The 15,980-nt window shown below is 38.7% G+C and overlaps 1 protein-coding gene across 2 annotated transcripts in view; it reads right to left on the bottom strand.

The window, feature by feature from the left end:
• Window positions 1-15,980, bottom strand: part of fam222aa (family with sequence similarity 222 member Aa) — a 58,115-nt gene that overhangs the window by 22,178 nt on the left and 19,957 nt on the right. For both annotated transcript variants that reach the window (XM_079873171.1, XM_079873172.1), the window contains one exon: window positions 2,247-2,404. In XM_079873171.1, coding sequence (XP_079729297.1) covers window positions 2,247-2,352 — 106 coding nt within the window. In that variant the 5' untranslated portion in view covers window positions 2,353-2,404. The remainder of the gene's footprint in view (window positions 1-2,246; window positions 2,405-15,980) is intronic.

Genomic DNA, 15,980 nt, shown 5'->3' on the forward strand with positions numbered 1-15,980 from the left:
GCCGATCACACCTGACGCGTTTTTTGCAGTGAGAGGCGCCTATTTTCAATTTGTTTCCAGTGAGCGTTCTGCGCGCTGTTTATGCGGCTGCTGCGCCTCGCGGGCCTTCCGTTTCAGTGATGAAAGCTAGTTGCTTGAACGCCCGGAGAGTGCGATGATGGAGGATAAACTTGTGGTGCTCTCGCGGGTTACCAGGAGCTTAACGACTTCATGAACCTTAACTACCACAATGTTAACAGAAAGTAAATAAGTTAATAAAAGGCTGATTTGACGTTTACTTGACTGACAGGACAGCTGTTTCAGTGGTTGCCTAGCAACATAAAAAACGCAGCGCACTGCTCGTTCTGTGCACCTCGCGTTTTCGAACCTGAAAAACATGTTAGGTGTGATCGGGGCCTAATATAGTAAAGCACCTGAAAGACCGACACCCGGATCTATATAAATAATTTCGAGAGGTTGGTAACTCTTCTCATTTTAACGTTTCTGAAACATTAACCAAGATGGCCTAGTATTGTTGTTGATATGAGTGTGTGTTGTCTCGTTTTTTCACCGTAATTCTTAAAGTTAATATAATCTGACTGAGGAATCTTAGACAAGTAAATATTTTAACTGTGGTCAAATGTAAATTAACTTGTGCTTATTTAACTTTATTAAAAATTTGCCGTCATTAGCGATTATCATCAATTTGATTACACAGATACTAATTAAACTAAACTGAACTAGACAATGACATCTCTGAATTCAATACTGAAATGCCTTTAACTGAAAATTGAATGTTTAATCTTATTATTATACATTAGGCCTACTGACACTCTATCCTACAATTTGATACTGTTAAGTGATTTGACACAATCTGTATTTTTAAAAGCACTATTTCTTTTGCGTTTAAATCTGTTCATCAAATAACGTTAATGTATTAATCAGCATTTATGCTTTTGAACAAGTGCACTACCTCAGGACATTTTTGTTCATGTAAAATATACCTCATTGTCGTTATATTTAGCTTTAAATAAAAAAAAATACCCCCTTAATATTGTGGTAGTTTTTTTTCTCCGTGGTATCGAAAATGGTATCGAATATCGATATTTTTCAAGGTATCGTATCGAAGTTAGAAATTCTAGTATCGTGACAACACTAGGGTAGAGTTAGAGTAGATTAGGTTGATTAGTTCAGTATAGTAGGGGATTTTAAACTAGGGCCTGAGGGTGTGCTATGATACCTGCAAAACATTTGAGAATTTATGGGTTTTTTTGGGGGGTTTTTTTGTTCCACAAAGATTCAACACAAAGTGCGCACATCCAAAGGGCAAAAAGCTCAATGAGGGTGCTCAACCACAAAAAGGAAGAATAGTTTGGAACACCACAGCTCCAAAAATAGAAAAATATTTATTTATGTTCTTGGCACAGGTTTCTTTTTAGGGCTGTCAAAGTTAATGTATGCAGTTAAGATATTTATTTATTTCACTTTTTTTTTACAGCACATTTGACAATATTACTATTTAAAATAAAAATATTACTGGTAAAAAAAAAAATAATAAAAATTAATTGGTACATGTATTGTTATTATTTTATTCTACTAAGAGCAACAGTATTTAACAGTTTAGAAAAATATCTGCATAGTTAAATAAATATGTATTTTTCAGATAATGTTTAAACAATTTGCTCAGTACAATGACAATATAAAAGTCAATTATTCAATCTGTTTGTTTTTATAATAAATGACACATATTTTTCTCACACAGTATACATCAAAATACCACTACAGTAGAATGGAGTATAAAATACTAAAAGAGAAGAGAATTAAGTACAAGGACCAAAGCCAATAGGACTCGAATCAAGGTTGCGAAAAACAAGATGTTAACTATTCATGTCTACACAATGCCACTGTGAGCAGAGTGAAGCTTCTTGGTGCATGAAATGAATGTGATGTGATTTCAGGGCTCATGAATGTGCTTCATCATACTGACATAAAAAAAGCTCTCTTAATAGAAGAGTGTGAAAGAAAAGTCTATCGTCAAAGTTAATTTAACTCATCCTCACTGTCGTCAGTGCCTAAATACACAGTCACATTTAATTATTCAATCTGAGTGTTCGGTCTCATCATAAGGAAGTAAATCTAATATACTGTGTCAGCAACCAGCAAGCCAAACCAGTTTGCTGTCAACCATTTGTATTTGCCATTTATGATAAATGTAATCTAAAAAAACAAAAAACAGAAATGTAAACTCTGAAACACAGGCTGCTCACATTTGCGGTGGATGTGTTGCGTTGGCTCAAGACTCTTGCTGCTGCTGCAGACGGCCGTGGCGTGCTGGGGTGCAGGGTTCTGCCTCCTCTGCAGACAGGCCAGCATGACTGCGCAAACGCAGGTACGATTCTACAGACACCGGTTTGCCGAGGCCGACCTGTAAAATAAAATTGTTCAAATGCTTAATAAGGTAGTCAGAAGATTAAGCAAGAAATAAAGGAATTACACTCATTTAAATGGGGAAAAACAGTATGATAAAGTGTCATCTGGGAACCAGGGGACATGCTTCTGGCCACATTTATTGTAAATAAAAGTCATAATGTTTTTTTTAAATAAAAAATACAAGTGTAAATATTACAAATATCAATATTTTTCAAAAGAACAAATCATCTAAAAGTGTAAATATTAAAAGTATGAATAAAATAAATATTTATATTTGTTAAGTATAAAAAAATAGAGTAATATAATATAATAAATAAAAATAGGAAAAATATCAGGGAATGCAGCGAGCCAGATTCATACTTGCAAGCACTAGGCCATGGCTCCAACATACCGTGTATGTATTTTTAATTTAGTTCTTTAACTCACACCTGTGATACACAGGAGAAGAACACACAGACAGAAGTGCTGCATCTCATGGGAATCTAGCAGCACCGTCCTTCCTGGCCATCCCACAGCACCCATCCATCAGCAGCCTATCACTTCCCTCAGTCGCAAGAGGAATAAAGCACCCATCACTGCTCACAACACACACGGTAGAAACAAAACCCTGCACTGACCTGCTGCTGACAACACTTTCTAGGTGGGTTTTTTTTTTTTAAATGATGGGGATGTCGAAAAAGAGAGTCTGTCTGCAGATCAGATGGTGACTGAGACGGTATTTTGTCCAAAAAGACCTCGAGGCGATTTCCTGGATTTTCTGCTTGGAGTGTAAATGTCCATATTGTGTGTGGGTGTATGTGTAACATGCTGATGAGTCGGGTGGGGGGCAAATGCCAAGCGCACATCAGGGCCAGTGATGGGCGTAATCAATCTCCCCCCGGGCCATAAATCTCTGGATGCATTCCTGCTCTGCCTCCCTCCATCTTCAGTTCTTTAGCTCCAGAGGAAGAAGAGAAAACGGGGCGCGCTGCCAGACAGCCGACACAGGAAACAGCAGCTCTGTTGGAGAATGCGTAATAGGACCATCTGACTAAGTTTCAGGCAGCACTGCCGCCCACCAGTCGACAACCAGACTAGCAAAGAAAGTGTAATAGTAAGTTACAGGAACAATCCTGCTGGAGTAACTTTAAGTGAAGTGCCTTGCTCAAGGGCACAATCAAGGGTTCAAACCTTCAACCTTTTGGCACAAGCACAGATCTAACCACAAGGCTACCTAGAACAGGACTTTGATTTCAGCACAAATGTGCAAGCATATAGAATATTGAAAATGCTTAACGACTGACAGTCAATAAAGAACAATGACCTCCTGAACTTAATACAGACATTAAGGTTCATTTTCACCTCTGTTTATAATATGGAATATCACGGCTCATATGATTGTGTTTGTTCCAAAACACCTAACTGTGAGGCACATAAAAAATAAAAAAAAAACTATACAAAAACTAAATGAAAACATGTTTTAACTGAAAAAAAACCTTAAATGCATAAAATAAAAATGGACACAAATTAATTTTAGATTTAGTTGAAACCTTTACAACCCACCTACATTAAACATGTAAATACTTCTATAGCAATAATAATTGCAGAAATCGAAACAAATTTTTAAATTATACCATTTAGCGCATTAACTTTGGCAGCCCTAAAATACTATAACCAAAATAAAAACTAAAACTAGAAAACTACGAAACAATTAAATAAATTAAAACTTAACATTGACTGATTGAAGACTGACAATTACTAAAGTTAAAAAATATATTTAAAGACCAATAAAATGGAAATAAAAACTTCTTATAAAAATAAAAATATTCAAAGCCATAATAACCCTGGTGAAACGCTTAACATGGTTTGCCTAAGTAGGTACGACATGTTCCTGGCTGGATCAATATCCTTGTTTGGAACAGCATTCCTGTCGACCAATCAGGTTTTAGGATTAGGCTTATGGCTGGGGTTAGGGGCTTGAACTACATTCTTAATCTATTATCCCTGTGATTGGTTAGGGTCAGGGGTACAACTAGGGCTACAATTTATAGGTATTTTGTTCCAGCACCAACAAAAGATCTAGGAACATGTCCTCCTTGGCTAAATCAAGCCATGCCAGAGGGCAACTATGTAAATTACAGCTCTTTAGATGGCAACATGATTAAACTGATGCAGAAACATCTTGAAGCTTAGTAAGAACGCCTGACAACCCTTTACCACCCATCTTGTCAGTCAGAATTTCTGAGGGAACAAATCCTCAAACTGTGAACAACAACCGAAAACATGCAATCCAAGAGTGTGCTGAATCGCTCTATTTTATTGACATGTGAAATCTGTGTTATTTAAAGACCCAGGCTCATCGGTAAACATCTCTATCTCTCTCTCGCTTTCTGTCTCCTCAATGGCTTTCTGTCACAGCGGGGAAATGGATTAGCCCTTCCTGAGACTGTTTCCGAAAATCTGCATGTGAATGCGAGCAGATGATGAGGAACTGAGCAGAGAATGAGAGTGAGATCGACAAGCGACTCAGGTCTGCCTGTATGTCTGTCAATATTTATTTGTAGTAAACACGCATGCACTTTGAAATTGTGTAGCTATGTCAGCTAACATATGCTTATCGATGTATTTGAGCAAATCAGCTGCAACACCAATAAAATCCCCACCACCATAGACTCATCATTGTCTCCCTTCAGTCAAAAGCAGTACCAGCTCAACACGACGAACAGCAAACGCTGGAAGATTTCTGCAATTGCACTTGTGTGTCTGCTTCCTGAGATACGAGCCACATTACAAATTTGCAAATTCTCTTATCACTGTTTTTTTCATAAAACTAGAGGGTTTATAAGCTGTCATTGGGAACAAACCTCACGCATTCCTGAAAATAGTGAGACATTTTCTAGGAGATATGATTGAACTCTTGCACCACTTCAAAATTAAGAAACAAGTCATGCTTGTATAGCTAAAACCAAGACAGCATGGATTTGGTTTGTTGTTATTTAGCATATGATTTTCATCTTAAGCCCTACAGCCACACCGAATTCATTGATGTCCCTCTAACCTCCTAACAAAGAGCAGAAGGTTTCAGTGCAATAAGATTTTAAAACTAATGCACTTTACAATGAAAAAGAAATTTCACACAATGAATGTTGTTTTAAAAGTTTTTAAAATATATATATTTTATTTAGCATTATATAGGGATGCACATATTTAAATTCTGACAGATACAGATAAATATTTTAATGTAACAGCAATATCAGATAAATGTTAAACCCCAAAAAAAAAAATATATATACCGTCACTTGTTTAATTTTGAGATTTACTAAACTATAGCAAGTGTTATTAACTCTTTCCCAGCCAGCGTTTTTGAGAAAAGTTGCCAGCTACCGCCAAAAATGTCATGCCCCCCAGAATATTTTGTTGTATGAATATCTGGACATGCAATATACCAGAGAACGAACAGACCCTCTGCTTAAAAAAAAAAAAAGCAACATTTTGAGCAAAAAGCTGAGAAGATACGTCTGGATCGGATTCAGAACGAGATCCTGGGTCGACATTTCATACGGTAACCTTAGGCAGTTTTGATTTATATGCTGTTTAATGTTGATGAACTATGGACATCGCTTGTTTCTGCTTCTTCTTCGCCTGTGTTTTGATTAGGAGATTCAGTAATCTTTCAGAATATGACTAACTCTGCCCCCTACTGTATAAAAGTGCAAAAACAGAAAGCCAGAAATTTCCGGCAATAAGCAATAAGCGAGGAAGCGCTGTCTCATAAAAGACGGAAAATTCCATCAATGGTGAGCAAAGAATTCAATTATCATTGTTTTGTTTTTTTTACTGGAAAATTAGGTTCAAAACTTTGAGCGTTAGATGATGGCAAAGGTCATCTGAATCTATTAATAAAAGAACATATAAAAAAAAATCCTAAAAAGACAAATAAGCTGGTAACTAGCGCAGTGTGAATCGTCAAATTTTTTTTGTGTATTACATGTATATAAAAAAATTGATGATTCACACTGCGCTAGTTGCCAGTTTATTAGGGCTGATATCCAATTTAATGTAACTGCAAGTCTATAATGTTCTGGCTGCGACTGGGTGATGCTACGCAGCATTTTTTGCTTTTAATGTGGATAGACAAATTACACTTACAAATTTTTAGAATGAAAACACTCCAACTGTGACATGTAGCTTAAGTCAAAGTAGTCTGTGCAAAAATCAGTCACCGTAATTAAAGTGGTTTTGTATCTGTAACAATATACAGTTTCAGGTAGACACGCACTTAGTTTGTCTGATGCATGCCGAGATCTCTGGCGAGCGAATTAACCTCACGCTGGCCTGAGCCCCCTGAATTCTCTGAAGTGCACTTCTGTGGGGGAGCCGAAAAGATCGATAGGACCGAAAGTGAGGGGAAGGTGAAACGAAAAGGCGTTAGTGAGGATAAAAGAACCTAAGACAAAAACATGTTGGGTAAAAGTTGATTTACTGTCTATAAAATCCTCCATTATGACCAATATAGACTCGGGCTGTAGGGATTCTATGTTTATTGATGTTAAGGAGGGAGAGAGGAAGGAGCGTTTGCGTTTGTCTGCGATATCTGAAGGCTGAGGGGACGGATAGGAGGGGGGATTCTCTTCTTAATTGAATGGTGACCTGCCAGCTCAGTGTGAGTGTGTGTGTGTGTGAATGTCTGTGTGTATGAGACAGAGAGCCCCATGCAGTGCTTTTAAAAGGCCTGTGCGTCTCCCCTCTTAATAAGCCCAAACAAGTTAATCCAATCGACACACCCAGACCCTTTTCTTCAGCTTTAACAAGCAGCCACTACAGTCCCCCATAATCCCTCACACACACCGCACCGCTGAATGGAAAGCAATGAAAGAGCCCATTAGAGGGACAGACAGAGTCCCCGACCCCTTAACTTCACTACAGAGCACACACACACAATCTTAGACACTCAAACACTACTATATAACAACCCCACAGACATGCTGCTGAACATGCTGAGCAGGCGACATTAGAAACAATCAGAATAACTCAGTCACACACACACACACACACGCACACAAATAATGCAACAGGACAAGGACAAACGAGAATGCAAAACACTCACAAACAAACAAACAATCCTTCAGAGGGGACATCTGCAGACGGGCACGCACAAAGGGACATAAATCCGATGACTGCTAACAAGACGCGCACGCATAGGAGACCCGGCGCTTCCTAACAACACATGAATGCAGGAGAGGATGTAAAAGCCATAGAGCGAAAACAGTCCTGCTGACAACAAACAAACAAGCAATATATGCACGTTTTTCCACTATACATACAGTCTCACTCAATAGCTAACAATATTCGCACACAATATCCACATCTGCTAAAGAGTCCGCCTCCATTCCAGGGTTAAACACAGGTCAGCCATTGTTGCAAGCATAAGCAGATGGAAGATGGTTTATTTTGCAGCTCGAAGAATGAACATAAACATATTGCACACATTAAATTCTTGCCTTTTTTTTTTGCTCTCCACACGGCCTGTAAATGTGAGCTGGATGATAATACGATGAAGTCTATCTCTGTCACAGCACGTGAAACCACACGCCTGTTATCTTGAATCACGCTACAATAGCTCACATTAACGCTGTCACGTCGGTGGCTGAAGCACCAGCTAATTGACCGCTGAGACGAGACGCTGACGTGTGTGCACATGGAAGAACTTCCTGTCTAAAGCAGTGCTGATGCATTCACAAAATACATGCATTCACAATAACACAATACAATGACATTTGGACATTTTCAGAGTAGCTTATCCATCAATAGCAATAGGGTGACAATCAATAAACCTGTCGTCGCATCATACTTAGGAAACAATGTTCGACTTTTTTCGTAGTTTGATGCCAAACAAAAATGTCGAGCATTCAAAGTTGCCAATGACAAACCAATATCTTTGCGGTTTAAATAAATGGGATGCACTGATATTACCTTCTGTCTGAAAACGACTATACAGAATATACAGATAGATAATTATTTCCATGTAATGGCCACATAACTGATAAATGACCGATATTACATTTCCACTTTGTCTAAATCAATTAAAGATAAAGAAAAACTAAAATCACGCATTTTAAATGCTACAAGTGAATTTAGGCATCACATGAATATAACGTACAGTATGAAAAATGAATATTCACTGTGAGATTACCTTTTCCATCATCTAACGCTCACTTAAACTTAATCTTTTAATAAAAGTAGCCTTATGATTTCATAAAACTTTCACATCTAAATGCAAAAATAGTAGCAACATAATAGTGAGCATGGACAATTCAATATTTAATACTGGAATAAATAAATAAATATATATTATAAAAATGTGCAGGACTTATTCTCTCTTTACAAAGCATTTAAATACAATGAATTGTAAAAGAAAGATTGCACAGCCCAAGTGTAAAGGTCCCACATCTACATAAAGATGCATCGGAGCAGTTGGTTGAACGTAAAACTGCAACAATCAATAGAAAAGAACAACTAAACTAAAATAAATACTACAAAAATAAAAAAAGCACAGCGCTGGCCATCACCCTGTTTGTCACACATCTGAACTCATTCACATAACACAAGAACACTGTTTAGGATTAACACAAAATGAAAACAATGGCCTATTCTATGCACAACACCCCCACCTCCTGAAGGCATTCATTTGTTAGTGTGAATATTCAAGTGTCTTCTCTTGCTGTATTTTGTTCATTGTTTGTGCTGTTTAAACAACAGCCTGAGGGGCTGAAGTCTGAAAGATGAGCCGTTGTCATTTGAGGGAGGGCGAAAAAGACAAATAATTAAATCATACACGCTAATGTAAAAATGTAATGTACCATCAATAGTTCAAATCGATAGAAAATAATTGAAGTCAAAAAGTTTACACATCCATGTACGGTATCAGTGTTCTCTGAGGACACACTCCAGTATCCCAGAATGCACCTGCAGGCCTGCTGACCTCAATTTCCATTACCACTGAATGAGGAACAATCAATTACTGGGAAAAATACATTTTGCAAGCACAAATAAGTATGCAGTTGGGACTTTTTATTCTCACCATAACAAAACTATAAATGATAAACCAGACTGATGTGAGCGATAAAGATAAAAACTGTGTATATAAAATATAAAACACAATGTCATTCAGTCATGTGGCCCAGCCACCATAAAATCCACTGCCACTTAACCTTCAAAACATAGGCTAAACATATATTTATGTGCAGGGATGTACACACACACACACATTCATGCTTTATCAGACATCTTTCCTCTAAGATTATCAGTTTTCTGTCCAATAATCAGAGAGAGAGTGAGAGAGAGAGAGTGAATAACGGCCCTGCCTGGCCCTTGTGGCAGGAAATATCCGGCACCTTCCATATCACACAGCTGTCCTGATAAAGACCCGCTTTATCATTCCCTTTCCGAGGGACATGAGGTAGTGAAGGTGAGGTGTGTGTAATTCACATGCGCACGTGTATCTATGTGAAGGTGGCCACTAAAGAAGGAAATGTGTGTGGAATGGTAATCTTTTGATAAGTCTCAGATATGTGTATACGCTCACAGGAGCCTTCAAAGAAAGGTATCCAAGTTCATCGCTGCGGAGACATTTGGGCGGCTGTAGTCGGCTGACAAAGCTGCTTTGCAAAATGACATACAAAGCAGATCGCATCCAAACACACGCCAACTCTACCTGAGACGCTCGTGTAATCGCCACTGGTGTCACTGGTGGATGCTTGGGAGTTCACTTAGGTTATTATTAAAAAAATATTATTTAAAAATACACTAAAATAAAAATATTGTATTAAAATAAAAAAATATTTCGGTGTAGTAAAAAAATAAATAAATAAAAATGGCATAATGGGTTCATTAATTTTTTTTTACTGTATACATTTATACTGTCAAATTATAACACATTTATTGACAATATAAATAAATAAAAAAGTGATTCAGAAAAAATATTTGAAAAAGTTAAAATAAATTGACAGCATAAATGAAAAATAAACATAGTTGAAAAATAAATGTTAAAAAACAGGTTTAGAAAAAAATTATAAAAAACGATTTTTTTGTGTGTGCAAAATGTCACAAAGCAGATCACTTCCAAACACACGGCAACTCTGCGCTTGTGTAAATCGCACAACCAGTGACTTCCACATGTGTCTGTCATTTTCTCAAAGAGGGTTTCGTTAAGTCTCCTCCGCTAGTTTTGAAAAACGCTCTAGACAGCGTGACAATCATAAGGTCAAGTGAGGCTTGGGAGATTCATCCGAGACTGAGTTTATGATCCGATGAGGCCAAGAACACTGTTTATCCTGAGGACCATGTCATAAAATCCTAGCACAAAACAAACACCAGGCCTGAAACCCCTCATGCAGGCATTCGAGAATAGGTGCAGTCATGCAAAACCCTGCTTATGACGAGACGTGCCCTCTGACCTCTCTCTCTCTCTCTCTGGCGTGGCGCAAGCGCACACACACGCACACACACACACACACACACACACACACACACACACACACACACACACACACACACACACACACACACACACACACACACACACGTCCCTAAGCAGAGTTCAGCATCTTAAATTACTGCCTGCCCTTTCCCTCTGTGTGTTGCCCTCCTCTCCTGACCCCTCCGCTTCACTGACGGGGAACTGTTCATAATTAAATGTTAATCTAAAAAATAAAAAAAAACCTTCCTTCTTCCTATCTCTCGCTTTCTCTCCTCCACATTTTTGAGAAGAGATCTAGTTAGAGATTGCATTAGCATGAAAAAGCAGGCTGGTAATTGTCTTCACCCAGTGGAGTGATCTGTAGCTCGGTGAGCAGAGAAATCTGAGGATTAGTTTAAAAAAAAAAAAAAAAGCCAGCAGCAGCAGCAGCTCTATCTCTGCTCAGAGCGCAGATGCTGCCCACAGCCACAGAGTCTCCGATTAAATTACACTGCGAAAAGGATGTGACCATTGACTTAAAAAATTAAATAAAATAGACCAGTGGGAGACTAAAGCTCGACCTCCGTTTTAACTGCCAAGCTTATCCACAAACCCCTCGTCTCGCTAATCTATTAATATGCATTTCTGCTGAAAACGAGGGAAGGGATTGGGTCGGTGGTTAAATGTGGTTTCGAGATATGGCATGGTGTATTAAAGGGGTAAGATATCCTAAAATCACGCCTGTAGGCCCTACTGCCCTCCTTTAATCCCGGGTGTCACATTTTAGCTTCTCTGCTTGCCAGATCCACACTTCAAACACACAGATACCTAGAGGGAAAAAAATATTGCTCAGAGGTTGCTCTTTCAAAGCTCAGGAGACTTAATGTTCTCAGTTGTTTTATTCAAAGAAATAGTTCATCCAAAAATGAAAATCATGCCCTCCAGAAGCTCACAAATCTCATTTGCGTATGCGCATATTTCAAACTTGGAAGGACTGTTGCGGCATGTTTGATGTGAATGATAGCAAATGACGCTGGTTGTCACGTGTATTGAGACGCGGCATGTCTAAATATGCAGAACCGCAAATTAGATTTGATCACACTTGACTTTTATGCTGCTTTTGTTTCATTTTTGGAACCAGAAAGTCTCATTTTGTATTCCACAGATGACTAAGTAAATGATGATGACAGATTGATTTTCATTTTTGGATGAACTATTTCTTTGTCTCAGAAGTTTCTCCCAAAACACAAATAAGACATACATAATTATTAACATACAGTAGGAGAATAGAGCTTTGAAATCAACATGGAGAGCATAACCTAGATCAGCGATTTTCACACTTCACAAAAAGGTTCAAAGAATTGTGTAGAACTATGTATTAAACCTCTAATAAAAAAACAAAGTAATGGGTTAAAAAAATGTGTGTATTAAAACGTATTAAAATATTTCAGTATAAGTTTTGTAATTAGAAATAAACAAATGGGTTAAAAAAAAAAAACAGTATTTTCACAGTATAAATGTGTCTTTCTAAATGAAAATCTATAGCTGGAGGAACCTTACAACTGGATAATGTTTAGTGGTCCGTGACATCAAAAAGTTTGAAAACACCTGATCTAGACAATAAACCTAATTATTGGAAGAATTTGGTATGAAATATTTGCATCACTGACTTCTGACTGCAGACAGGTTTTTTGGCAAATCTAAGCAAAGTGTATGATACTGTTAACTACAGTTCTTTTAATGTCATTGCTGTTTTTTTTTCAGCTGAGCTGTGAAAAAGATGTTTCAGTCTTCGGAACCATCCATTCATTTTGGCCTTGCGCCACATGCACATCAGGGATGAGAAAAAGCACTTCCACCTCCAAGGCAAAACTTCAGCCGCCCAATAATCTAATATTTCATAAACTCCTTTATTCCTCCTCACAGACTTCCTTGAGATGAAACATTTGCCCTGCGAGCAGTGCAGAGAGGAGTCTGACTCGCTGTGGGATTAATGGCGTTGTCAGGGTGGAAGTTAAGGACCGACAACTGACCTTCTCCTCTGCCCAGAACTCAACGCGCAATTAGCTACATTCACTGCACCGTGCAAGCCCACAACAGAGCGTCTCGGCTTACAGTTTACATAGGAAATAACAGGGCAAAAGGGCGGTTCACACGTGTCTCGAGCACTTCTGAAGACCTTGAAAAGCGTTTTTCCTTGGCTGCTCCTTTGAATTTACCGTAAATAGACCAAAAGAAAGGATCTGTTTGTATGGCAAGCACAGCGTGTGTCCCGTCGGTGGGGTAAGCGGAGCTGACGAGAGATTGACAGATAGAGTGTACAGGATACGGGTGAGGAGACTTTGTGTGGAGATATACGACTCCCTCTCTGATCGGCAGTCCCTGACCTTCCGATGCACGCTCCTTAACTTCCTCATTAAGCTGTCACACAGCATGCCAAAAACAAACCAGAGCTCAATACATATCTTCCTCCCATTCAACCACACAACCTTCCTCCTAAAAAAAGAAGAAGAGACAATCGAACCAGTGGACGACTGGATCGCCTTTCAGCATCTCAGCTTGCCCAGCCTGAGTAAATGTGCTCAATACTTGCAACGATTAAACTGGCCGTCCCGTCTAGCCGTAGACAGTCTGCCTCTGTCCACGGCAATCATACCCTATTAGAATAATGATAAGATATCCCGTCTCCATCTCCTTTCCCTTCCTCTATGCTTTCCTGGTCGGGTCTCTGATAGACATTAATTCTAGTTTCATCTATAAAGCCAAGCTCATGCATATTTAACAGAATCTATTACTTTAGGATTCAATTATAAAAGACTGTCCCTCTTAAATTTTTTATAGTCTGCATAATTGGTTGCAGGGCCCAAACAGGACTTGAAAAACCAGAGTTTATTCATAAAAATAAAACCGGGCAGGACATTAAAAAAACAACAACAAACCTTCAGAAGTCTGTATAAGGGTACACACAGTACAAGTATGTGCTTGGTATCTCTCACAGATACAAACTGACAAACAAACAATTAAACCGCCCAGACCCGACAGATAGAGATTTTCCTTTTAATTGGTCCCCAGGGCTGGAGGGACCTCTCGTCAAGAAAGGACACCTCCACAGAGTCTGGACTCTGGATTTCTGACAGCCTTCAGTCTGAATGGAGATTTAGATGACAAGTGAGAAATTTAGCCTAAGAAATTATAAAAGCCTGGGAGCATGACGTTTCGTCATGTCCTTAACAGCATGAAGGGGCTTTCATTTCACGCTGACAGAGATTTGCAGTGACAAAGCCACCGGAAATCATTTGTTTTCAATAAAAGTTGGTGTTTTGTGCTGACTTGAGCGACAGCAAACATTGCCAATGTGACAAAGTTGAACAAAGTTCTACTCTATGCAAATCGTCAGTGATGGGATGTGTGACTTCTAATGGCAGTAGGGAAGGGTAGGGTTATCTATCTATTGTGTGTGTGTGTGTGTGTGTGTGTGTGTGTGTGTGTGTGTGTGTGTGTGTGTGTGTGTGTGTGTGTGTGTGTGTGCGTGTGCAGTGACGGAAATGGCTGAGATTCACTAGGGGAAAAGTAGTTGGAGACTTTTTTTTTTTTTTTAAACCATAGAAGCAGAAAATCCCACTATATTTATGTATGAAATTTGCATAGCATTTGGAGGCTATTACATGTATAAAAGATGGAAAAAATGGATGCCCATCAAAAATGATATAATTGCATCATATTTAATATTTCAAACACTTCATTTCCAAGAATGCATTACCTGCGTTGAATTTCATTTCAGCAAATTCCTCATTCCAATTCCTAAATTGCAATTTTGGAATTGGAACAAGGCACAGTCTATCAAGGGCATTTCCCAACAAAAAGAGGAAAAAAGAGGCAGAAAACTCTGGATGTCATCGTCCCCCAAATTAGCACTGAAGGGACATTCCCAGAGCTTGTCCCCACCGCCTGCCAACACTCGGGCGTATCTGCGCAGGGGGAAATATTTCACAGCATATAAATTAAGCGTGTGAGCGAGGCCGGTGTGCTAAGCAGCACGCAGATAGGCCAGTTATTCACAGCTCTGCTGGGACGGCGGCGTCTGCAGCCTCCGCACGCTCCTATCAGATCGTTTGTCACCAGCGATAGACAATTTACTACACAAGGCTTTTTCAATTTATTCATTGTGCTGTCACTGCAGTTTTCTCCCCCGCGCTGAAAGACGCCATACTCTCAAACGAACCCCGTCTGACGGAGACAACCTTTGAGCCGTGTCTATTTGGACACGCAGATGCATACACCTGCTGAGCCTCCCTCTTTTAGTGTGGACAAAAACAAACACTGTCTGTTTAAATCTTCTTAATTGAGAGTAAAGGAGAAGAACTCAGGAGACACAAAAGGTAGATGTCCCTTTCCACTCTCTTTCTCTCCCTCCCTGCCAAACCTCGGCTTCTAAAACAGTGTGATAAAAGCATGCGAGGTGGGAAGAGCACATAGAGACAGCAAACATCCATCCGCCTTGTCTCAAATTAGCTCCAGGCTGGCTTGAGGAGATAGCCAGTGAGTGCTTCCATTAAGAGCAAACGAACCCCTCTGTGACCACCACAACCTTCTCTCCACCAATCTCTCTGAGGCTCAGAGGTACCCACAGCTCTTCTGGGAACACCAGAAAGATAGCAGGGCTGTGCTGGAAAAAGCAGAATTGTAGTATTTTTGCAGGTAAAACCTTGTCATCTGTAAGACTGAAATCCTCAAACACAAGTAAAAAAAAAAAAAAAAACACTATTACAGAATTTGTTTAACTGTATTACAGTACAAAATGACTGTATGAAGAATCAATGTTGAGAATAATGGACAAAAATCTGACACATGTAATATGTAAAAATGTCATAAATCGGCATGAAAAAAATAAAAATAAAAATAAAAAATCAGAAAAAGCCCCCAAAACTAAAACTAACAACTAATATATAAAAAGTCCTATTTACTTAAATTGTCATTATGCAAAACATGCTATTTTTAATAATAGTAGTAGTAGTAGTAGTAATAATAATACTACAATACTATTATTATTATTTAAAAAAAGCCTGTACTACTATTATTCACATAGGAACAGTAAAAAGCACATTTACTAAAAGACTTCAAAATAATAATAATA

This window comes from Squalius cephalus, assembly GCF_949319135.1.
Source record: "Squalius cephalus genome assembly, chromosome: 5".
NCBI classification, from domain to species: Eukaryota; Metazoa; Chordata; class Actinopteri; order Cypriniformes; family Leuciscidae; genus Squalius; species Squalius cephalus.